We start from the raw sequence: 23,568 nt of genomic DNA, 5'->3' as shown, positions 1-23,568 counted from the left end.
TAGTATTTTTCAGTCACCTAATACAAGATCTATAGTGCAATCTCTTTATAATGAAAGTTGAACTTACAAATGTAGAATTATGTTAAAAAAAACCTGCATTCAAAAATTAAACAATGGAAAACTTTAGAACCCCCAAGTCCACTCAGTTCTACTTCTTGTTCTGCCAATTGCTCAGGCAAACAAGTTTGTTTACATTTGCAGGAGATAATGCTGCCCGCTTCTTCTTTACAAGATCACCTAAAAGTGATAACAGGTGTTCGCATGGCACTGTTGTAGCAGGCATCACAAGATATTTATGTGCCAGATGCACTAAAGATTCATATGTCCCTTCATGCTTCAACCACCATTTCAGAGGACTTCCATGAGTGTTTGCAGAATCAGCTCCAAATTGCTGTCAAATGTTAGCCCTTGAAATACTGTGTCAAACAGAGGGCAACTAGAATAACTAGATTTACTGTTTTCTTTCCAGATAAGTGATGCTCCCATTTTTGTGCCTGGTGTTTGGGGTCCCTATTACTCAGCCATGGTGCCTGGATTCTGGTTGAACGAGGGAGGCCAAAGCGCTACAGGAAAACTGGTGAGTCTGCAAAGGCACAGATAGCTTCTTACTAAAATATAGGGACAGTTCCTCAGCTGGTGTCAATTAGCATAGCACCACTGAAATCAGCAGACCTATTCCAATTTACACCAGCCAAGAGGCGGTCTCAGGGCTGGTCTACACTACGGGGGGAAATCGATCTAAGATACGCAACTTCAGCTACGTGAATAACGTAGTTGAAGTCGAAGTATCTTAGATCGAATTACCTACTGTCCTCACGGCGTGGTATCGATGTCTGCGGCTCCCCATGTCGACTCCGCTACCGCCGTTCGGGTTGGTGGAGTTCCGGAGTCGACAGGAGCTCATTCAGGGATCGATATATCGCGTCTAGATGAGACGCGATATATCGATCCCCGAGAAATCGATTGCTACCCGCCGATACGGCGGGTAGTGAAGACGTAGCCTCAGACACTATAATATGTGTACAGCACTACGCGCTTGGCTGCTTGGGAATGGCAGCTAAAGTCTGTTAATTTTGATAAGGGTAGATAGAAGCTATTGTGTTTGGCCCTGGCTTGCAGGAGTGGGGGAAGAGGCCTCAAGAAGCTCCTAGCCCCACCACCCTGCTGCAGAGCAGAAGCCCCGAGCTCCCCCAAAAGTCTAATAGGAAGAGAATGGGGAGGGCATGGAGGGCTTAAAGAGCTGCGCTTTAACTGTAAAAGAGCCACATGTGGCTCACAAGCCACAGTATGCCCACCCCTGCTATATTGTCATCTAAATCTCCCCCTTGTGTGCAAGGAGTGTGACTTGATATACAGACACATAGGTCTCCATTTAATTTGTTAATAGATAAAAGGCTTGATCTTGCAAAGTTCCAAGTTTTCTCAGCTCTTAGTAGGCACTTGCTACCTCAGAGGATTGGGTCCTTAAGGAGGACTTTGGAAACCAATATTTTGGGTAGGGCCTATAGCAAACATTAGCAGTAACCTTTGGTATATTGAGGAACATTTATATTTATCAAGATATTTATCAAATATTTCATGTGCTCTTTTTCAGATTATATCTCCGTGTGTTTTGTGTATATGTAGAGAGAGGAAGTGTGTATGTAAAATAAACACAATGGTGGATGCTTGGTTGTGTCCATTACAGTTAAGGTTGCAAAGCAGTAGCCATCATAACATCCTGCTTTCACACACTTCTCACTTTCTGGGGGAAAATTCATATTTGGGGATTATGTTTTTATTAGTTGATCTCTGGATGAAGGAGAATTTTTTTTTTCAAAGTTTGAACAGAATCGCTTGAACTCATTGAGAGTTAAGCCAAAGTGAAATAAAGATCCTATTCCCTTTAAAAAGTTCTAACAACACTTTTCTATATGAGGCTACCCTAAAACCTGCCAAAGTTTTAAATTTGTAAATAGGCCTAGACCTCGTGCCACTGGAGTCTCTGCTTGTCCTGGTGAAAAAATGTGTTTTTTAAAAGGAATTTCTAAGACTTTGAACTGCATTTTCAGAATGAATAGGGAAAAAACAGGGGGAAATATTATGATGTTCTGTTGTATTAACAGAGAAATAAGATGCAATCACATAATTTTGCATATCCACAAGGGGGCAGAGGTAAGTTTACACAACCAGCCTTAACTTCGGCATTTCTTGATTTCTAAGCATTTAACTATGCAAACCTTATCATTGCATTAATGGTGATTTTTTGTAAGTAAAATGTGTTCATACACATACACACACAAAGTGCATAACCACATTTTATTTATTTAGATCCCATCAAACATTTTCCAGGCAGACTTGCACAGTTCATAATGGCCAGTGTCAGCCCTGAGTTGGCTTGTTCTGATGTTAACATTTCAATCAGCAAACCTCACTCCAGCCCACAGCTTTGTTTCTAACACCATTTACATTTTTATAAATGGCTTTCTTTCATCTCCTACACAAACTCCAGAGGGAATCAAGATGTATTTAGTTCTTTTCCTGTATACAGATGTGTGTGCATAGTTAAAATAAATTTTATTATACTGTTAACACCCAAACTAATGAATACTAATGAAAATTAAACACCTGTCCTGACTTGCTGCCTGCAGGTCTTGCCAAATCACTCGCCTATATATTCAGTACTCTGGGTAGCCATAGTGTTGCCTCATTACCTTTACGGATGCCTCTGACAAGCACTATGGACTGGCCACAAAAGCTGCTAAATTACCATCTTGAAATTCCACACGATCCTACACAAGGCATTGGTTCATGTATAACACTAGACACCTTTCCCTGGAGGGTCCAATTCACATGTCAACTCTATGTAGGGGAAGTCTTTTTTAACCTCGAGTTAATTGATTTTCACGGTGAAGAACAAATATTCATGTCCTTGAATAAACACTTGTGGAGTGTTCACACTAGCCATTACAAATGTGTTAGCTACGTCAAGCTAACGGCCAATCAGTTATTCGAGACGATTTAAGCTTATCATTCTGCTCATTTTTGGTATATCACTGTTAAACTTTTTGAGCCAAATCCTGATACCATGGAAATCCATGGGAGTTTTGCCATTGGCTTCAGTAGGACCAGGTTTTAGTACGTCATGAGTAAGCTGGAAGCTCTTTTGTTGTTGTAGAATGACAGAGTTTCAATATATTTTACCAGGAATTAATTTTTAAATTTAATTTATTTTAATCTGGTTGTTTGTCTTTTTGTTCTTTTTCAGATAGATCACGTAGTCCGAGGCCATGTTGCCTTCCCAGAGTTACAAGCAAAAGCTGCAGCCAGGTCACCACTCTTATTTCTTTATCAAAACAGCGGCCTTACAATGATCATTTTGACACTAAAATAATAATAATAATAATATATAGAGCTATATCTATCTGATAGAACTGGAAGGGACCCTGAAAGGTCATTGAGTCCAGCCCCCTGCCTTCACTAGCAGGACCATGTACTGATTTTGCCCTAGATCCCTAAGTGGCCCCCTCAAGGACTGAGCTCACAACCCTGGGTTTAGCAGGCCAATGCTCAAACCACTGAGCTAGCCCTCCCCCCCACTCCACTGTACCTTCATCCCTGTACTGCAACATTCCCATTTCAGGACGTGGGGCTCAGCCAAGCTGGCTGTGAACTCAGTCCCCTGAGTCTGAACTGATTGGAAGTATTTGCAAAGGCTTCTGTAATGGTAATTCAGGGTTCAAAGCTTTAAAAACCTAAAATATTCACCCTTAGGTTCAAATACTTACCCAAATGGTATGGCTGGCCGCCTGCTTTGCACATCAAAGTCTTCTTTGTATCCAGCCCAATATGTTTCTTGGTAGCAGAGTATAGTCTCCATGCTGCAGACCTGGGTGCCTAGGGCTAGTCATCTCTCATACTTCAGAGGTGATGTTGTCAGGCTCCAGGAATGAGGTTTAGCTTACGTTGCACTATTAGGAGAAATCTGCTATATGAAAGAACAGCTAGTGTATGGAAAAAAGACCGGGACGGTAGTGTAGAGAGAAATGCAAACCCAGAATAAAGGGATAGTTAAAACCAAGAGATGGATCACCCCAGTACCATCCACGTTTTGCATGAGTGCAGCGTGTCTGCTCGAGGCGTCTGCGATTCTAGACTAACTCTAATACTGCATTGAATGAGAAATCACAGTTTACACAATGCAAAATCCTTGAGTGCTGAGGTAGAGAGAACTTTATTTCTTTATATACTGAATGTAAGGTGATATAACTGTCCTCTGTGATACCGCGTTGCATCTTTAATTCTTTCTTGAGGCTCATGCAGTTAGTAAAACTGCAGGAGAGTGTTGGTAAAGAGGGTCATAATATTTTATATGGTTAATATACCAATGGTATTTCTATAATGCTTTCCAGACACTGCCATTCTAATGATATGTTTTCATAGCTATAAATTTAGTAAACAAGCCACTTAAAAATTCACCCTCCTCCCCGTTTCCCCGAAAAAGAGTAGCATTAAGGGACTAACTTAAACTGACAGAAGCCAGGAACTTTGCATTTTGGGTTGAAATTCCATCCCTAAGACATCACCTTGTACCTGGCTATTACAGCACATGAGGCCTAAAACTTCACCCACTGTTCTGAGGCGTCGTCACGGAGAACTATATCAGTGGAAACAGCCAAATAGAAGGGGGTTTTTAGTGCAGAGTTTTGGTCTGAATTTCCTGTCTTTTTCTCAAATTAAGTCAGATTCTTAATATTAACATAGGGTCTTGTTTTGGTTTCGGGGGTTGTTGATGGTGGGGGATGGGGAGTTATTTGCCTACAGATCTCTTTGAAGTATTTTAGGGGGTCTATTCTGATATACTGAGCCTGATTCTTCACCTTGTGTTGTCATTACACTGGTCCAGCGCATGCCTGGAGTAAACTACCTAGGGAGGTTGTGGAATCTTCATCTCTGGAGATATTTAAGAGTAGGTTAGATAAATGTCTATCTGGGACGGTCTAGACAGTATTTGGTCCTGCCCTGAGAGCAGGGAACTGGACTCAATGACCTCTCAAGGTCCCTTCCAGCCCTAGAGTCTATGAATCTAAGTGGATATAAAATGCCAACGCATCAGAATTCTCCACTCACATGTCTGGTGGCATTTTAAACCCACTTCACAGAGGTGTAAATACCTATACAGGGTGCCAGGCCATGAAGAATCAGGTCTGTTTTGTATGATAACACCATATAGGCATTATTGAGATAGTAAAACTCCATCTATCCAGGCTAGAGTGTGGACTCAGGATGACTTTGTGGTCGAAGCATCAGAGCTTAAATACATCATCTTCCTAGAATCACAGGTTCTAACCCTGACTGGCTTGGGTCACCCCGTCATTTTTCCATGGTGGACATACTAAGTTCCATGTAGTTTACATTGTTTGGGTCCCTCTGTGATGAGACCTTGAGAAACAAGACCCTCTCTGCTTGACATCATAGATCCTATGACAGATTTTGTCAGAGCAGTGTTTTGCTTTGATGTCTTCGGACAGAATTTCTCTGCCTTCCACTAGTGAGCACTGTGCTGTTTTGACGGCTCTTCCCCCACCTTACAGGTGGCTGCTTTTCAGTAGTGATGTATGTCTGTAAAGTGCTTTAAGATCTTTCAAGCAATGTATAAAAATAATATTTGGCAGTTCCTTCCATCTGTGGATCTTAGGCCTAGATTTTCAAAGGTATTTAGGGGCCTAAAAATGCAGATAGACACTTTTGAAAATCCCAGTAGGTGCCTAATTCATATTGATTTCTGAAATCTGGCCCATGTTACAAATATAAACTATTACTATTATTCGCGGAACTCCTGTATAATTTTTAAATGGTCAAAGAACAGCTGGCCAGATGACAGCCATAGCCTTTGGCTTTGTAAAGCCCTAGGTCCCAGGACATGATGCCCGATCCAACTGCTGCTGAAGTTAATGGATGTCTTTCCCTTTTCTTAAATAGAAATTGGATTGGCTCAGAAAATTAGTAGCCCAACACTGTCCAATGGGTTTGGCTGACAAGTAGCACTGGTAGGCGTTTGAGGGAGCTCTGCCATTCATTCTAACCAGACATAGAGTTGTAGGGCCTAGACATATATAGGAAGAGGAGGGTGTACACATGTAGTGCTAGGGATATCTGCTTGCCTGAGAAGGCATGGTTAAATGTCAACCTCTGCTACACAGGGTTTGTGCTCTGGAATAACTTCTCCCCCTGGGAATCCAAGTAACAAGAGGGCCAGATGGAAGCTGGGAAGTAGGATAAGCCTCATGTTTAATGAAGTTGCCCTCTTCCTTTTCCCTTCTCACCCCATAAAAGCCGGGCTTCTACTGGAAATGCAGGGACTGGTTATTAGCAGGTACTGTTTATAATATGATCTTTAGGGAGGCAGAAAATAAGGCCACAATATGAAAAAAAGAATCATTGTAACTTTCAAAATTATCATAATTCAGTTCCAGGAAGGCACAGAAAGCACATTTAAAAGAATGTGAATAATGATGTGAATTAGTTAGTTTAATGTCTTCCAAGCGTACTTCATTTTGAATGATATTCTCTGATAGCACACATATGGAAAGGTATAATTGAAAAAACATGCTGCTGAATGGTTGAATGCAAAGTATAAATATACAGCTGCTCGGAGGTCAGAAGTCAATGTGGTAAAACATATGCCAAATTCCCTTGGGGATCTCATTAGTGCACAATTGAATATACATGTAGGGGCTAAATGAATATCACTGTTTCGGACCTACAGTAAATGAGACAATGGCTAATCAATTGTAATTAGGGTAGATGCTATTATTGACCAAGATGCCCGAAACTAAATGCCCTACTCTGATTTCTTAGGAGTCAAGACCAAAAATAAAATTATAAATCTGTTTATGATGGTACAAAAGTTTTTTTTTAAAGAAAGATTCTAACCATAATTGCAACTTATTTTAACTGGAATGTCACAAGTGCCATTGCAAGCCAGAACACTGAAGAGTTCATCATTAATCTCACAACCATGGCTGGCCCAGGAAAAAGGCACTTGGATAATGTGGAGATTGGGTGCATTATAAAAACGTAGAGAATTAAATGTAGGGACCTTAGTCAGCTCCTCCCCTGCAAAGCAGCATCTCGCTGTCCGCAGTCTCCCCTCACTGCTTTGTTTTAATTATACCCTATGCTTGAATATTGAAAACTTTAATATGCGGACCTCTTGATTACAAATGTTAGTAATTTCTGTTGTTAAAGGGATTTTATTTTCATTCCTCTTTGGGAATCTTTTTTATTTCTTCACTCCCTCTCTCGGTCTTCATTGCACGATTGCTTTCCCCCTCTCTGTGTCGCGGGCGAGCCACCATTATGCCAGTCAGCTGCAGTTTCAGGACCGACCGGCAGGAAGCATTGCACAAGGAGTGCAGCTGCTACTGCTTCTGAAGGTCACTCAGCTTTCATTGTCTCCACACCTCCCTGCCCACTGTGGGAACTCGGTCATTCTACTGGCTGATAGTGGAGTTTAATGACCCCCACTCTCCTGGCAAGGAAATGATTCTCTCTCTTTTAAGTTTGGCTTTTGGGCCCCTTTTGATGGTTTTCTTGTATTTGACATTAGAAGTGCAAATGTTTTATGTTCACCGAATAACCTCCCTCCCCTTTTCTTTCCCAACTTGTTTTTCTTCTAGTGCTCAAAATATATATGCATACTTGAACAGTCACCTGGATCTGATTAAGAAATCTTTGCCTGTGGGTTTCCTCACTGTTGATTTACACGTTTGGCCAGATTTCCATGGTAACCGATCTCCCTTAGCAGATCTGACACTGAAGGGCATGGTAAGAAACAGCCTGTCTTTGCAAAAAGGTCAAGACAGAACAACGGGGTAAAATTAATTAAAAAAAAATTGGAAGGAACATTTTTATTTTAAACATACTCCTTCCTAGTCGTTCAGACTGTCCCACAGGATTTGGGTTTCTTGCTGATATTTGTTGTTGTTGTTGTTGAAAATAGCAAGTGTTTTTGCAGCACACCACCGATCAGGATACTTCTAATATCACTAGTGTCTCATTTACTTGCTGAAAATACTAAGAGGTACATCTTCCATCCAGTATCTTTACTGGCAGTCATATTTTGGAGAACTGAATAGTGCCACTCATTGTTTTTGTGCACTCACCAGTCTGCTTAATCTTGCATTCCCCTTGTGGAATTGGTGAGTCTCAGTCCAAAACTGGAAGGGTGTATCCAGAGACTTAGAATGATATAAAATATTGCAAGGAAAGATTTTCAAATTTTCAGTCATTTTGCTGAATAGGCATGTTACACTAGTTCAGTTGATTATTGGTCACAGTCATCAGAAGCTGGAAAGCTCCTGTGTAATTATTAGCCATGGGCATGCAAGCGCTGATTTTAAAATAAATACATAAACAAGAAACCTCCTGAATTTTTATTCATTTTCCAAAACTGAGCTGAATCTGATCCTGATTTGAGGTTGTGAAATGTTTCTTCTGGAAGGGATGAAATACTGTGAGAAGAGCAGTTTTCACAGTATTTCAATCTAGAACCTGAAGCAGCAGAATTAGGAAGCTCATGAGAGAATCTCTCCTGGTGAGACTTTCCGCACAAGTGGACTCATGAGGTTAACATAAACATCCACACATTTGGATGCTTCTGCTAGCTGAACAAGATGGAGGCAGACTAGCTGGATTGCATGTTAGGATGTTATTATACAAGACCATGACTGAACAGGTGAATAAGGGTATAATTTATGTGACTTTAAGGTCTGATATCTCTCGAATCATAATGATGTATAGTTCTAATTTGTGTCCCAGGTAGTTTGTGCAATAACGCACCTTAACATGGTCCCTGAGAGCAGGCAAATAACCTCAATAGATCATCTCAGTCATCAGCATCCCCAGCATCCCCGCAAATGAAACGTCAAACATTTTCAGGGGGGAGAGTTCACCCATAATTACTGCTACTAAAAATGGGAGGGTTCATACAGTATACTGGGGGGAGAGGTTGTGGAACATTCAGGTGATAAATGGATAGATCTGTAAATTCTTGCGCAGCAAGATGAGGCTAATAGTTAGAGATAATTTGAGTGTTCTTTTCTGGTGGTTTCAAAACTTCTTTCTTTTTCAACTATTGAACTGAAAAGGATGGCACTTGTTGATCCTGATTAATGACACAGGAATTCCACCTTGAATCATCTGTTCTGAGAAGACAGCAACATGCTGAAATATATTGTTATCATAAAAGGATTTACCTATTTAGTTACCCTTCAAAAGCTGTGAAAAACTTTAAGCCACTTCTTTATTGCAAGTAAAGATATATACAAAATAAGTTCCCACCTCAGTACCGGTGCCAGGAACAGTGCTATGCACTTCATTTCAATTGGCACTAATACTCATGTTGTTTTTCAGAAGTCATACCTCTAAAGGGCATCACTATGAGCTGTAATTATACCAGTAATTTGAGTAAAACTGTTAAGGCTAAATTCTGCCCTTAGGTGCACCTGATTATCTTTTGCTGTGGGAGTGACCCATGAATATTTTGATCCATAGTAAAGCTGTTCTGTTTTCCACAAGAAATATGTTCTCCAGGAGGGTCTTTATTCCCCTCATTTGAGTCTCTTATGCAAATGCTAGCAATGATAGTACATCTTTTCTGCCACATTTAGAGACAAAATTAGGACCTCACTTGCTCTAATACAAGTCCAGAGTAACTACACTGACTTGAATAGAAGGAATTTGGATTTATGCCAGAGAAAATGAAATCATAATCTAATCCTTAATTATTAATTGTCTTTTAGTGGAAGGGCATGTAGGATTTTTTTTTTTACTGTGTTTCATTTCATAGTACTAGACTAAATATACTCCCAAGGAATATGCAAATCTCATAGGAAAACTGTATCAGTGAAAACATAACACATAAATCCCTTACAAAATGATATTTTGTTCACTGTTTCTTTGCAAGGACAAAATCAGTTTCGGTGGTTCTTACCCAGATCGGGAGTAATATATTTAACTTAAGCGTGTGTGCAGCTCACAAAGACAGGATTAGAATTTGCATTTAAACGTGTAGCAACAAGAAAGCATGCCTTGTGTTTCACAGAAAATGCTGAAATTCCACCTCTCCTAGATTTGAACATTTTCTTCTTGTGTTCCACGCAGGTTGTTGGACTGACATTGTATCAGGGCCTTGATGAACTCGCTCTTATCTACTTGGCCACAATTCAAGCCATTGCTGTAAGCCATTTTAAAGAGTCTGCTTTTTATAAAAGCATGAAGGACTTACTTAAAGGAATTGCACTCTGTGTCAGACTGCAGATTGATCATGCCCTCCTGTAAAATAGATTTCTAATTACAAATGAACTCACCAGATGAGTTCTTAAAGGAGCAAGATAAACATCACATGTATGGAGAGGAGTGCCCCCTCCCATGGAAAAAAAACCCTGAAGGATCCTCTTTGCAGGGAGGAAAATTCCCTAGAAGAGTTTTCCTCAAATTGTTCTGACAAGGCAAGGAATGCTGGGTATGCACCACTATGGAGCCGCCTCCTCTTCTGTCTGAGGTGAAAGATGTGTAAATACAGTCCAAAAGGAGATGGCAAGTCTATAAGGAGGAGAGAGACATAGGCAAGGTCTACGTTATAAATTTATATCAGTATAACTACGTGGCTGAGGAGTGTGAAAAATCCATGCCCCTGAGCGTTGAAGTTATACCAGCCTAACCCCTGATGTAGACTGTGCTATGTCAACGGGAGGGCTTTCCCCATCGACATAACTACCTCCTCTCATGGTAGAAGCTCTCCTGTCAGCATAGTAGCGTCTTCAGTGAAGTGCTACAGTGGTGCAGCTCAGTGCAGTTCGGGAGATATGCCTGGATACTGTGAGTAGTTGCCATATGCCATATTATCCCCACCAAACCTGCAGGGTCGTGGAGGGAGTGCTTTCCCCAGGCGCACATCAGAGACTATGCGACATGAGGCGGTGCTGATGGTGTGGATTGTACGGTGTGGTGCTGCTAGGGTGGGAAAGGAAGCTTGTGTAGGGACAGAGCCCTGAGCGGCTACAAACCTCTCCTTCCTCACCCCTGTAGTGTGAAGTCAGTAATTCTGCAGGCTGACACTCCTGGCATTTCACTCCTCCTGCAGTTTTTCTGTTGCAAGGTATGATGTTGACCCGTGTGGATGATTTATTTTGCCTCTCAACCCCCACCCCGGTTTATGCTAAAGTAGATGGAGAGACCACCATACCTCTACGTTAAACAAACAGCCACAGTCCATTAATGTATGTATATGGTGCAGGTGTGGGTATGTGGGTGTGATTTTACAGGAATGAATTTAGACTTTAGCCCCACTTATCCCAAGTGACTTGTTTGATTAAACAGCAACAAAAAAATCTTTGCTAGAGTGGGTCAGTCAGCTTGTATTTATAGATATATACTCCCTGTGGTTCACCTATCTATATGTTTGTCTGTCTTTTGTACTGGTGCCTATCACTGCAGTATCTTCACACCTAAACTCTTTACTGATTTCTGCCTATTTCATTACAAAACTATACTGCGTAAGTGTAAACATACATCCCTGCAGTTACGCTGTGCATAAGACAGGGACTGGTACAGTGATGAAATTAATGATCTTTCCAGCTGTCATGAGATAATATGGCCACGTTTTTCTGCCATCGTGGGAGTTCACACTGGCTGTTGTTTTCTAATGGGGACAAGGGTTTATGGATAACCTAGATCAATATGGCATGCAAAATCCCAGTGTCATGCCACACCGTCTGGGATAGCAGCATGGACAGACATGGGAAATTTACTGTGAATTATGTATCTGAGGTGTTAACACTCCTTCAGCAAATCCTGATAATTTAACAGGGCCGGCTTCAGGATTTTTGCCGCCCCAAGCCAAAAAAAAAAAAAAAAAGCTGGCGTGCCGCTCCTTGAAAAGGGCCGCCCCAAAGAGCCAGGATGCTGCCCCTTTAGAAGTGCTGCCCCAAGCACATGCTTGGAACGCTGGTGCCCAGAGCCGGCCCTGTCATTTAATCTGAGCCTGGAATTCATTAGTGCTGACGATTGACCCCTTTCAGCTGAACATAATTGTGGTCTCCTTGGTGCTTTAATACAATTGTATGATTTAAATATAAGAATGTGTTTGTTTTCCTGATATTGCCCCCTGAAAGAGGCTGAAAACAAAAACATTTCAGTACCAAACACATGCCCTGTTGTTATTTCATACTAATGAGGTGGACACATTCTCTGTTGGACATCCTGGGAAAGCCACCTATTATCTGATTGCTTTGTTTCATATACGGCATTTTAACATTAAGATCAGCATCTTTTTATAATGATTTTTTGTGTGTGATACAGAATACCAAGATAAGATGTGCACTAAATTTCTCTTCATGGTAAATTAATACACACTTGCTTTTAAAATTCCATTGAAGCAGTAGGTAATCATAATAAATGGATTGAGGGAAATTTATGCCTGCCCTTCCTGATTATCTTTATTATATACAAAAAATCAGTTTTCAAAATTCCCTTCCCCCTAATTTTAGCTTTATGTTTATTATGTAACCTTACAAGGAAAAATTTCCTGTTCCTTAGAGCCGGAGTCCTGTACCACTCATTGACTTCAATCAGAGCAACATCAGACATTAAACCCAACATTAGCAAATGTGCAAACCTTGTCAAAATCCAAGTCATACCCACGGACTGTTAATCTCTAGTTTTATTTACAATGGGAGATTTTTTTAAAAATAAAATTTGCATTTCAAGCCCCTCAATTTGCATATTCTCTAATTTAAGATTAAATTAGTCTTTCCCACCCCTCCCCACCCTTACCTCCCTGAGTGGAATGTCTAGTTTTAATGTAAATGTTGCTGAATAAAATTTTCCAGGCAGGTAAACACAAAATAATTTTCACAGCATGTTCTTTTTCAAAGTATTTGGTGTGTCTGTGTCTGTGTGTTGGGGGAATTTGCTAATAAATGTAAATATCAGCAGCTGTGAAAGAGAGTATCTATCCTCTGGCTGCTCATGTGGCAAAATTCAGTACAACAGTGAGACTATTGTGAGCATAATCAGAAATATAATTGTCATCATCAATGCCAGTTCTTAGGAGAGAGAGACTTTTTAGAGTAGTTTTATTTTTCTATCATTTAAAATCTTAACTGTATGATTTGGAAAGTTTGCCCTCTGTGTCAATAGGGAAGTGAGCGATTTAATCAGCTGGCCTTGTGGCTGTTTTAGTTCATCATAACCACTTTGCCTTTAACCAAACTACATTTTGGTTGTGCCAGCGTTTCACAGTAAACATCCCAAATCTGGTGTTACTCAACTGGTCTCAGTTTTCAGAAGCAGCCCAAAACTCAAGCTGGCACTTGAGATAACAGCCCCCTGGTTTAAAAGGGAAGGTGCTGAAGACCAAACATTTCAAATGATAGTTCTTTGACTTGCTTTCCCCTTAGTCTGACAGATCCCAACTTTATTGACCTTCTTGTCATGCTGCAAGGCTCATCTGTGCTGCAAGGCTTTGTCAGAGGCAGGAGGGCTAAGCAAATGGGAGGGGATGGTGGGGATGTCTTAGCTCTGGCGGGCTGCATCTGGCACTGTTTGTCTCCAGGGTGCCCTTGCTGCTACTCAATTGCTTTCTCCTGTCACTTGCTCTGTTGGTCACAAACAGCCGATCCTCAAATGTCTCCCCTTGATTTCTCCTGATCCTTCACAGCCTGGTTTTATGCCAGCTCCGGACCACTTTCCTTGCCCCTTGGGTTCCCAGCCCTTACTCTCTCCAGCTGTGCATACAGACAGCTAACAGGCCCTGCTCCTCCTACAGCCAACTCCCAAGGTGCTGTTTCCAGCCTGCTGCCCTCATACATTCCTTTCATTTCTAGTTCCTCATCCCTAATGCTTGCAGTATGAATTTTCCTGTTCCTGGTCACTGTGGGTCATACAATGCACCTTACTGACCTGATGATAAACCAGGTCCCTTCTCCTGTAGGCCTAACCCTTGCCTTCCCTTAGTGCAGGTTTCTTTCTGAGTAAGTTTTCCATGTTCATCAGGCTTTTTCTGTCTTTCAAGTTGGGAACAAGACATATTTTGGAAACTCTGCAGTCTGCCGGGCATCACATCAGCACTCTGTTTCTGTGCGGTGGACTGAGCAAGAATCCCCTCTTTGTGCAGATGCATGCTGACATTACCGGTAAGTTAGACAAAGGAAGCAGGGGAAAAGAGGACAGTAAACTACTTTTATTATTTTAGGTGGCTAAAAACGTTGTGTTTGGAAAAATAAATACGCCCTTTATATGGAACTCTATTTTGCTGGTTGGCCAAAAACTGTGTAATGAAATGTTACTTCCTGAAAGGCTGGATTTCCTGAAATTTAAAGACACTGGAATAACACAAAGACATGGTGTAAACAAAGGTCCCTAATCCATGTTATTAGCAAACAGAGAACATAGAGAAACTGTCTATGTGATTTCCCACTCCTAGACCTTGTTCTCTGAAATCCTTATAGGACAATGCTATAGAATATTGAGAATTATAACCTTTCTATAGATTTTTTTAAACATAATAGGTATTCCTTCATTATCTCAAGTTATTAAAATAATTTAGGATCCTGTCCTGCAGAGCTTGATTCCTGCACAGAGTGTTATTGACATTGATAAGGTTTCACATTGATGTAAGGGCTTCTATATGTGGATATATTTGCAGGAGCAGAGTCCAAGCTTGCAGTCTATTTGTAATCTCCATTCTGTCTTTATAGGTTGGGTGTCTTTGAACATCTGTAAGTCAGTTCAATGTGTTTTCTTTAAAAATGTGGAAAATAATGTGATTTAGTTAAGAGGTTTCAGAAAATCTATGAACTGTGTGTGTTTTGGGGCATATTTCAAATTAAGAACGGTCAAGATGTTTTGGATCCAGTTTAAAGCTCGGATTTGAGGAATTTGGTGTGCAGATTTGCATCACTCTGACATCAAAACAGACATCCTACCTTGATGCAGGAAAAGAGATGAAAATCTGCATCATGTAATTATAATAAATGAAAGCAGAAACAGAGAACCAGATGACACAATGGTCGTTGACCTAGGCTAGATATATTCGGTATTGCCACATTGGTGCTTTCTATTTGTCAAACAAGATTTTATCAAGTCCACACCTTCCCTTATCTGATTCAAAAGAAACATATGGTCAGTTTTGTTGCAACTAGACTTGGAATAGAAAGCTGCTTTCTGATGTCTGAAATAAAAGATCTATTAATAGGTATTCTTGTTAAAATTTAAACTGGAGTCCTTTGACCATAACTAATGGCTAAGTACAATGAAGGACAAAAAGGCCTTTTTCCACTCTTTGAATACCCCCATTTGTAAAATGTGTGACTAACAAGGGATGTCAAAGTTCATCCGACTGAAATGCTCTTGCTTCTGTTGAACTCATTAGAGCCTATCAGATAAAATAACTAACATTCCTGGATCAATCCCCCATTCTTTCAGGAAAAGAAAAAAATTCTGAATATGTTACTGTTAGATACAAGTGCCATTACTCAGCCATGTGGACTGCCAATTGATAATTTCATAGACGGCTTTAAAAGCATCAGACTCTTGTTGTTCACTGGTAAGATGAATATGTTCATTCTGAGGGCACTTTAAGAAAGTATGCAGTAAAGTTTTAAAGCACACTGAAAGTTGCCCAGTGCTTCAAAGCTCTACAAACACTGATACTAGGAGTAACATTTCTTTCTAGTGTATCTGGAAATATTCAAAGGTCCAGGCCCAGATTCTAAGGTGTGGGTGCAGCTCAAGAGGGGGAATATAAATGACCAATCCTTAGAGTGACCATCCGTCACGTTTTGGCCAGAACAGTCCCTTTTTTAAACCTTATTCTGGCTGTCCTGACTTTTTGACAAAAGTGGGCATTTGTCCTGTTTGCTCTTGCCGACTTGATCAGTTATCAGCTTTTGTCAAAAAAAGTCAGGTGTGGTGGAACATGCGGGGGGTGGGAGGACGGTGATGCTAGCCCTGCGCAGTGAGAGAAGGCAGGGGGCAGGCAGAGCTGGTGCGATGCCAGACCCCGACTCGCACGGGGGACAGGCAGGGCTCGGGCAAGCAGTGACCCCAGCCTCCCGCGGTGGGCAGGCAGGGCTCAGGCGAGCAGCAACCCCAGCCCCAGACTCGCACGGGGGGCAGGCAGGGCTTGGGCAAGCAGCGACCCCAGACTTGCACGGGGGGCAGGCAGGGCTTGGGCAAGCAGTGACCCCCAGCCGTACATGGAGAGGGGGGCAGGGCTCAGGTGAGTGGCTCAGGCCAGCCCTGCGCAGGAGGTGATGGTGAAGGCGGGGGGGGGGGGGCCTAGGGCTAGCCCCACATGGTGTCCCATTTTCCCTATGTCCTATGTCCACCTCTGCTGGGCTGATCCCCTCTAGATACAACTTATAGAAGCTTGAGCGATGTTCTGAGTAACACTGGCTGCCTGTGGCCCGAAGGGGCCATTCCAGCAGTGAAGGATTGCTGGGGTACAGAGAGGCTGTCTGGAGAGACTGGAGCTGGCATAGGAGCAAATACAGTCGTTTTGTGCCACCCAAGTATCCCACCATCCTGGAGAGCTGGGGTGAGGCAGCTTTGTGCAGGTGGAGTGGTGCAAAGCTGTCACAAGGCTGCTGAGTATCTGGCTCCCAGAATGTTGTCATGAGTTGTCCTTGTGCTTCCCACTTTGGACGATGAACGAAACTCCACGAGTTGATGTTAACAAAGAGTTTCCTAGCCCCTTACAAGGGAAGGCCTACATAGGAGTAGCAGGTTCAAGAGCCTCTCGATTACTTTAACACCTTGCAATCCTAGAACCCAACTCTACATTTCAGTACCAGGAGTAGTGATTACCAGGAGTAATTATATTGACCTAAATGCAACGGTTCACAGCAGGAAGCACTTCTCCCAGTATTGTTTGCAGTATGGGCAGGGCCGGCTCCAGACCCCAGCACACCAAGCACGCGCTTGGGGCGGCGTCCCACGGGAAGGCAGCAGGTGGCTCCGATGGACCTCCCGCAGACGTGTCTGCGGAGGGTCCGCTGGTCCCGCAGCTTCGGTGGAGCATCCGCAGGCGTGCCTGCGGGAGGTCCACCGGAGCCGCGGGACCAGCGGACCCTCCACAAGCACGTCTGCAGGAGGTCCACCGGAGCCGCGGGACCAGCGACCGCCAGAGCGCCCCCCGCGGCGTGCCGCCCTGGTTGGGGCGGCGCAAATCCTAGAGCCGCCCCTGAGTATGGGCCTTTACCATGTAAATCCAGCCACAGAATGTAACTAACCCAATGATAATAATCAGGGAATTCACAACAATGCCAAGTACTGCAAGAGTACTAAAGAATTGTTTAACCTAATGGTAATGACTGTTACTAAGAGAGCCTCCAGCTAGGAAAAGACATGGATTTGTGCCTCATGTTTGACTTTTTTATGAGGTGTGAGGAAGGCCGAAAGGTTTCATATTTTGTTTGTTCTTTCACTTTTTTTTCTACTTGTGTTTTTTACACTGAAAACTCAGCTCTTTTCTACTCAGTTTTTCCTGGAAAAGACTGCAGAGGGTAGAGAACTAGTAGGTATCTGATATCACAAGTGCCAGGAAGGTACATGGAAGGTGCTATTTGTTTTTATATTTTATTATGTGGTGGTTTTATATCTTCTATTTAACGGACATGTCTTACAAACTGTTGGAAGAAAAAATCTCTGTTAGGATTCAGTCTCTTCGCTGAAGAGTGGGGAAAACTCCCAGTTTCTCTCTTCGGGTCTTCCAGGAAAACACAAAAACAAAACAAAAAAAGAGGGAAGAGAAACTCAGACATTGTTACATATTTGTGGGGGAAGAGGGAAAGAACTCAAGCATTGTTTTAGTAAACACATAGTAAAGAAGCAAAAAAAATGACACAATCTCATTTTGCCCCTACAGGTCACCTTTTAAGCAGGGGACTGATATTGAGGGTGTGGATGGCTGGTTTTAAAGATGTTTGCAATGGGGAAGAGGTCTGGGTTTTTGTTCTGGTATAATCTATGCTGTGTGTGTTAATATTTTACTGAAATTTTTATATAAATTCTGTATTTTGCCTAGAGCCTGGGATAGGTACTGTAGACGTGCCATTGCTTAGCCATGTATGGGGTTTGTGTAGTTGGCTGATAGAATAAACTTCCTTTTTTCCCCCCACTTTAATTATTTGTTGTGTCATTAGCGCTGCGTCATTTCATTCTTCCTAACAGAGGTGTGTCACTTTCTTATATAGGCAAGCCCATTGTCCTGTCCAAAGAGGTGGAGTCTGTTTTAGTTGGTGCTGCTATTCTTGGAGCTTGTGCTTCTGGAGATTTCGCTTCGGTACAGGTATGCACTAATGGAAAAACCCGAGTCCTGCTGTTTCCGCTTTTCATGTGCACTTTTATATCTGGCATCACACACAGGTAATAATTAAGATGGAAGAAAAATGTAGGTTCTGCTCAGCAAGGAAGATTCCAATCTCAGATGTATTTACTGGTTCCTCCCCCACTTTCATTGAAGTATGCCCTACCATTGCTATACCTGTGTTTCTTTTGTGTATTGGAGAAACTTGTCTTTTAGCTGTGAGGAGGTGAGGCAAGCACAAGACACTGCTTGTAGAGTTCACCCAGGCAATTTGGCAGATGAACAAGGAGGGTGTTCAGTAAGGCTCTGATCCTGCAATGAGCTCCTGGTGAATATAGCTTCACATGGAGCTCAATACAGGCTCAGATCCTAAGATTGTGACCACTGCTAGTACAACCACTCTTTCATCCCAAGTTATCACGTTCATGGTTAGCCCTGCTTCCACTTCCTGGCACTGGGGAATCTTAAACGTGGGCCACACTGTATAACTTCCGTGCCCACATAAGTATTGCAGTCATCCACCATTAAGGGTCACCATTAAGGATGGAATTTAGGAATGTCTGCTCCAGAAACGCAGACTCCAGCTACTTAACTTCATTAACGCTCGTAGAAGTAGCATTAGAACTTTTATCTTTTTTGTAGATCAGCTGCTAGAGAGTGACATTTAAACAGGTGTTGCCTGGTTTCATGTTGCAGTTGCACACATAGGCACTAGACTGTACATTATAATGTGTTTGCACATACGCTCTTACTAGAACAGCCTCTGCCTGCGTTTTTTAAAGCAAGCACAGAAATTGTTAAATGAAATTTTGAACTGAAAGTGAGCTAGGAGTCCCTTGGAATAGTGCAGATCCTCAGCTGGTATAAATTGCCATTGGCCCGTTGAAGCCAATACGGAGATTTACACCAGTTGAGCCTTTGGCACGGTGTTTCAAATTTTTCCAGATGTGGAATGGAAGAGTGAAGGTTCTACTGAATTATATGCATTACCTGGGAATAGCAGTTTCCTTTCATGAGAATTCTCTCAGTAAAGTGAATCCCATTGCAGCAAATTAAGTATCTTTTTATGTAGTGTATCTGTATTATATCGCTGTGGTGCTTGCAGCTAGAACTCGATCGTTCTGAAAAATGCAATCGATTTCAGTAAAAGCGTCTTGTGATAGGGCTTCATATTTAGTTCTTCCTATTCCATTAATCTTTTGAAAATTACCACCTGGCCTCGAATATATAGGTGCTTAATTTAAAGCTAAACTGTCATCCACACTGATACTTGGTAAGTTAATATGTCAAAACTCACAGTACTATGTTTGGTTTTGTGAATGTTAGTAAAATCGTATGCTGTGAAGTTGCTCAGACTCAGCTGCCTTTTCTCTTATGTGTTTTTTATTTTGAATATGTCTCCTCATCCTGGCGTACTCAAAATGTTTCAAAAGTCTAATCTATCCAAGCAAGTCGGATTAAATACCCTGGCTCGTACTACAATGCAGCGTGGTCCTTCAAAAAGTTTTCTCATGTAAACTGCAACAGGACCCTCACAGAACTATTATATTTGCTTTCTTGAATGAAAATATTGTGATGATGTCCTTCAGTGGGACCTCGTTCTAGAAGTTTAAGTACACACTTTTAAATTAAGAAACCAGTAATCCCTGATGGATGACCTTGGACAAGTCACTTAACCTCTCCGTGTCTCTGTTTTCCCATTTAAGATAACATGCTGATACTGGCCTCCTTTGTAAAGCACTTTGAGATCTTCTAATGAAAAGCGCTGTATAAGAGCTAATACCTAGGTAGTGCTATTGAAACAGTACATGTTGAGGTCAGGCACCAGCACTTTTTGGCTGTCCCCATCAGTGTCTGTAGAATTTGAGATTAAAATTGTTGACTACCTAAATATTTGGTACTTTAATCCATTCTTAGGCACCTAAGTAAAAATGATCGGATTTTTCTGATGTGCTGAACATCTACATTTCCCATTAACCTCAAACATTCAGAAATGTTTCTGAAGGTGCTGGATTGTAGTATTTGATGCAACATATTTTGACAGCCTATCTGAGTCAGCTGTTGCATTCCTGAATCAGTCAGTGGCTCACTGCAGCGTAACATTCAAAATAACGCATTTGATCCTTTGATAAAGACATTTCATGATGGCACATGGCCAACAATCAGTTGGAAACTATGCTTTTCGGCTGGGAGACTTCGTCATGATCAAAATACAAATGCAAAAAAGAATTAGCTTATAAAGTCAAAGACGCTTGGCTCTCATTTAAACTTTAAAGGTGTGAAGTTCAAACCGGCTTAGGCACAATTATGTTGCTAATTTACATGTGCTGGTACTGAAGTTGCATGTGCAGCTTGGCAATTTCACACACCGGTGGCCAGTTAGATGCATTACCTGGCATTTTAAGTGTAAAAATAAGTGATTTGAATGAAAAAAAACAGGAGTACTTGTGGCACCTTAAAGACTAACAAATTTATTTAAGCATGAGCTTTCGTGAGCTACAGCTCACTTCTTCGGATGCATAGAATGGAACACACAGACAGGGGATATTTATACATACAGAGAACATGAAAAGGTGGAAGTATGCATACCAACAGGCAGAGTCTAATCAATTGAGAATGCATACTTCCACCTTTTCATGTTCTCTGTATGTATAAATATCCCCTGTCTGTGTGTTCCATTCTATGCATCCGAAGAAGTGAGCTGTAGCTCACGGAAGCTCATGCTGAAATAAATTTGTTAGTCTTTAAGGTGCCACAAGTACTCCTGTTTTTTTTTTTGCGGATACAGACTAACACGGCTGCTACTCTGAAACCTGATTTGAATGAATAATCGCAGTAACTGTGCTCAGATTTGGCCCATATAAATGCGTGGGAGGATTTAGCAGAAAAAACAAAGACAGTCACATTCAGCAATGCTTTTTACCCCTCTTTAAATAAAAAAGTTTAGTATAAGAAATCAAAATAAGTAAACATAACAGAAAAAAAGAATGAAGGGGGTCATAAGCCCAGTCTTATGACCCCTGGCTCTGCGGCCTGACCTTCCCAAAGGCAGCCCCCCGCCCCCCGCAAGCAGCCACTCTTATAGGGTCTGATTCAGAGCCTGTTCAAGTCAATAGCACTGTTTCCATTGACTTTAATGAGCTTTGGATCAGGACCATAGTCCTTCCTTACTGCCTCTGTTCATGGGAGAGGGGAAAACTGATCTGTCTCTCTAGGTATTTATATCATGCTCATTCCCATGGTATCTGAGGGTACGTCTACACTACGGGATTATTCCGAATTTGCATAAACCGGTTTTGTAAAACAGATTTTATAAAATCGGGTGGAGCGCGGCCATACTAAGCACATTAAATCGGTGGTGTGCGTCCATGGTCCGTGGCTAGCGTCGATTTCTGGAGCGTTGCACTGTGGGTAGCTATTCCCTAGCTATCCCATAGTTCCCGCAACCTCCCCCGCCCCTTGGAACTTCCGGGTTGAGATCCCAGTGCCTGATGGGGCAAAAATCATTGTCGCAGGTGGTTCTGGGTAAATGTCGTCAGTCACTCCTTCATCTGGGAAAGCAACGGCAGACAAGCATTTCGCGCCTTTTCCCCCTGGATTGCCCTGGCAGATGCCATAGCATGGCAATCATGGAGCTTGTTTTGCCGTTTGTGACTCTCACCGTATGTGTACTAGATGCCGCTCACAGAGGCGATTCAGCAGCGCTACACAGAAGCATGCTTTTGCTTTTGCATGACAGCAGAGATGGTTACTAGCCATATTGCACCATCCAAACCCTTCCATAAATTGGAACTGAGGATGATCATGGCTACCAGTCCTTTTGTACCATTTGCTGCTAGTGCCCTGGCCAATCAGCCAGGCGCAAAAGCCAAGATTGGTTACTAGCCATATTGCACCTTCCATCGTTTTGTACCATTAGCTGCTGTCATAAGTGCCCCTGGCCGATCAGCCAGGGGCAAAAGCAAAATTGGGAATGACTCCTGAGTCAATCCCTCCTTTTTGGTATCTAAAAATAGAATCAGTGCTGCCTAATATAGGCAAGTGTACTAGAGAACCACCGTATCATAGAACCAGAGAGCACAGCTGCTCTGTGTCAGAGCCTGCAGAAATTATCTGTATGCTATTCACAGGGGGTGCTCCTGTAACAACCCCACCTGTTGATTCCGTTCTTCCCCCAGCCTTTCTTGGCTACCGTAGCATTGTCCCCCCACTTGTGTGATGAATTAATAAAGAATGCAGGAATAAGACACACTGACTTGTTAGTGAGAAATGAGTGGAAGGCAGCCTCCAGCTGCTATGATAGTCCAGACAGGACATTAAGCAGTGTGTAGGAGAGAAGCCCAGCATCCCACTGCTAGTCCAGGGGCAACTGAATCTTTTCTTTACACATGAAGGGTGGGGGCTGATGGAGCTCAGCCCCCTGTTGCTATGATGAGGATGGTTACCAGCCATATTGCACCATCCATCCACCAGAAAAAATTAGGGCCAATAGGCTGATGACGAGGACGATTACCAGTCCTTTTGTACCATCAGCTGAGGCTGATCATGAGGATGGATTTCCAGCTTTTTGCACGATCAGCTGATGCTGACGATGAGGATGGATTGCCATCGTATTGTACCATCAGCCGCCCATGGCGGGGGGGGGGGGGAGCAAGGATGTTGGTGTTGACGGCTGCAGCATCGTGTCTATCTGCAGCATTCAGTAAAGATAGGGTGACATGTAAAAGAGTCAGAGGATTGTTTTACCTTTCGCTTCTGGGGGTGGGTGAGGGGTGGGTGAGTAGATTGCCAAGCTATGCCCTGACCCGCGGACACTGTGTTTGACCCTAGAAGCATTTGGAGCTCAGCCAAGAATGCAAATAATTTTCGGAGGCTGCAGGAACTGTGGGATAGCTTCAGTCCTCCAGTCCATGAGCATCCATTTGATTCTTTGGCTTTCCGTTACGCTTGTCACGCTGCAGTGCGCTGAGTCCCTGCTATGGCGTCTGTCTGGAGATTTTTAAAAAAGGATTCTGAATTTCATCTTCTGTAACGGAGCGCTGATAGAACGGATTTGCCTGCCCTTACAGCGATCACATCCGCATGGTCCATGCGGGAGCTCTTTTTTTATTTTGATTTTGGACTGCATCGCCACCCGTGCTGATCGGAGCTCCACGCTGGGCAAACAGGAAATATTCAAAAGTTCGCGGGGCTTTTCCTGTTTACCTGACCAC

At 42.4% G+C, this 23,568-nt stretch overlaps 1 protein-coding gene across 5 annotated transcripts in view; it reads left to right on the top strand.

Moving 5' to 3' along the window:
• Positions 1-23,568, top strand: part of FGGY (FGGY carbohydrate kinase domain containing) — a 365,851-nt gene that overhangs the window by 299,308 nt on the left and 42,975 nt on the right. For all 5 annotated transcript variants that reach the window (XM_039486503.1, XM_039486506.1, XM_039486502.1 and 2 more), the window contains 6 exons: positions 470-577; positions 3,248-3,309; positions 7,662-7,809; positions 10,147-10,221; positions 14,060-14,180; positions 18,243-18,337. In XM_039486503.1, the coding sequence (XP_039342437.1) occupies positions 470-577; positions 3,248-3,309; positions 7,662-7,809; positions 10,147-10,221; positions 14,060-14,180; positions 18,243-18,337 (609 nt within the window). The remainder of the gene's footprint in view (positions 1-469; positions 578-3,247; positions 3,310-7,661; positions 7,810-10,146; positions 10,222-14,059; positions 14,181-18,242; positions 18,338-23,568) is intronic.

This window comes from Mauremys reevesii, linkage group 8, assembly GCF_016161935.1.
Source record: "Mauremys reevesii isolate NIE-2019 linkage group 8, ASM1616193v1, whole genome shotgun sequence".
Classification (NCBI taxonomy): Eukaryota; Metazoa; Chordata; order Testudines; family Geoemydidae; genus Mauremys; species Mauremys reevesii.
This window is presented reverse-complemented; position numbering and strand designations above follow the sequence as displayed.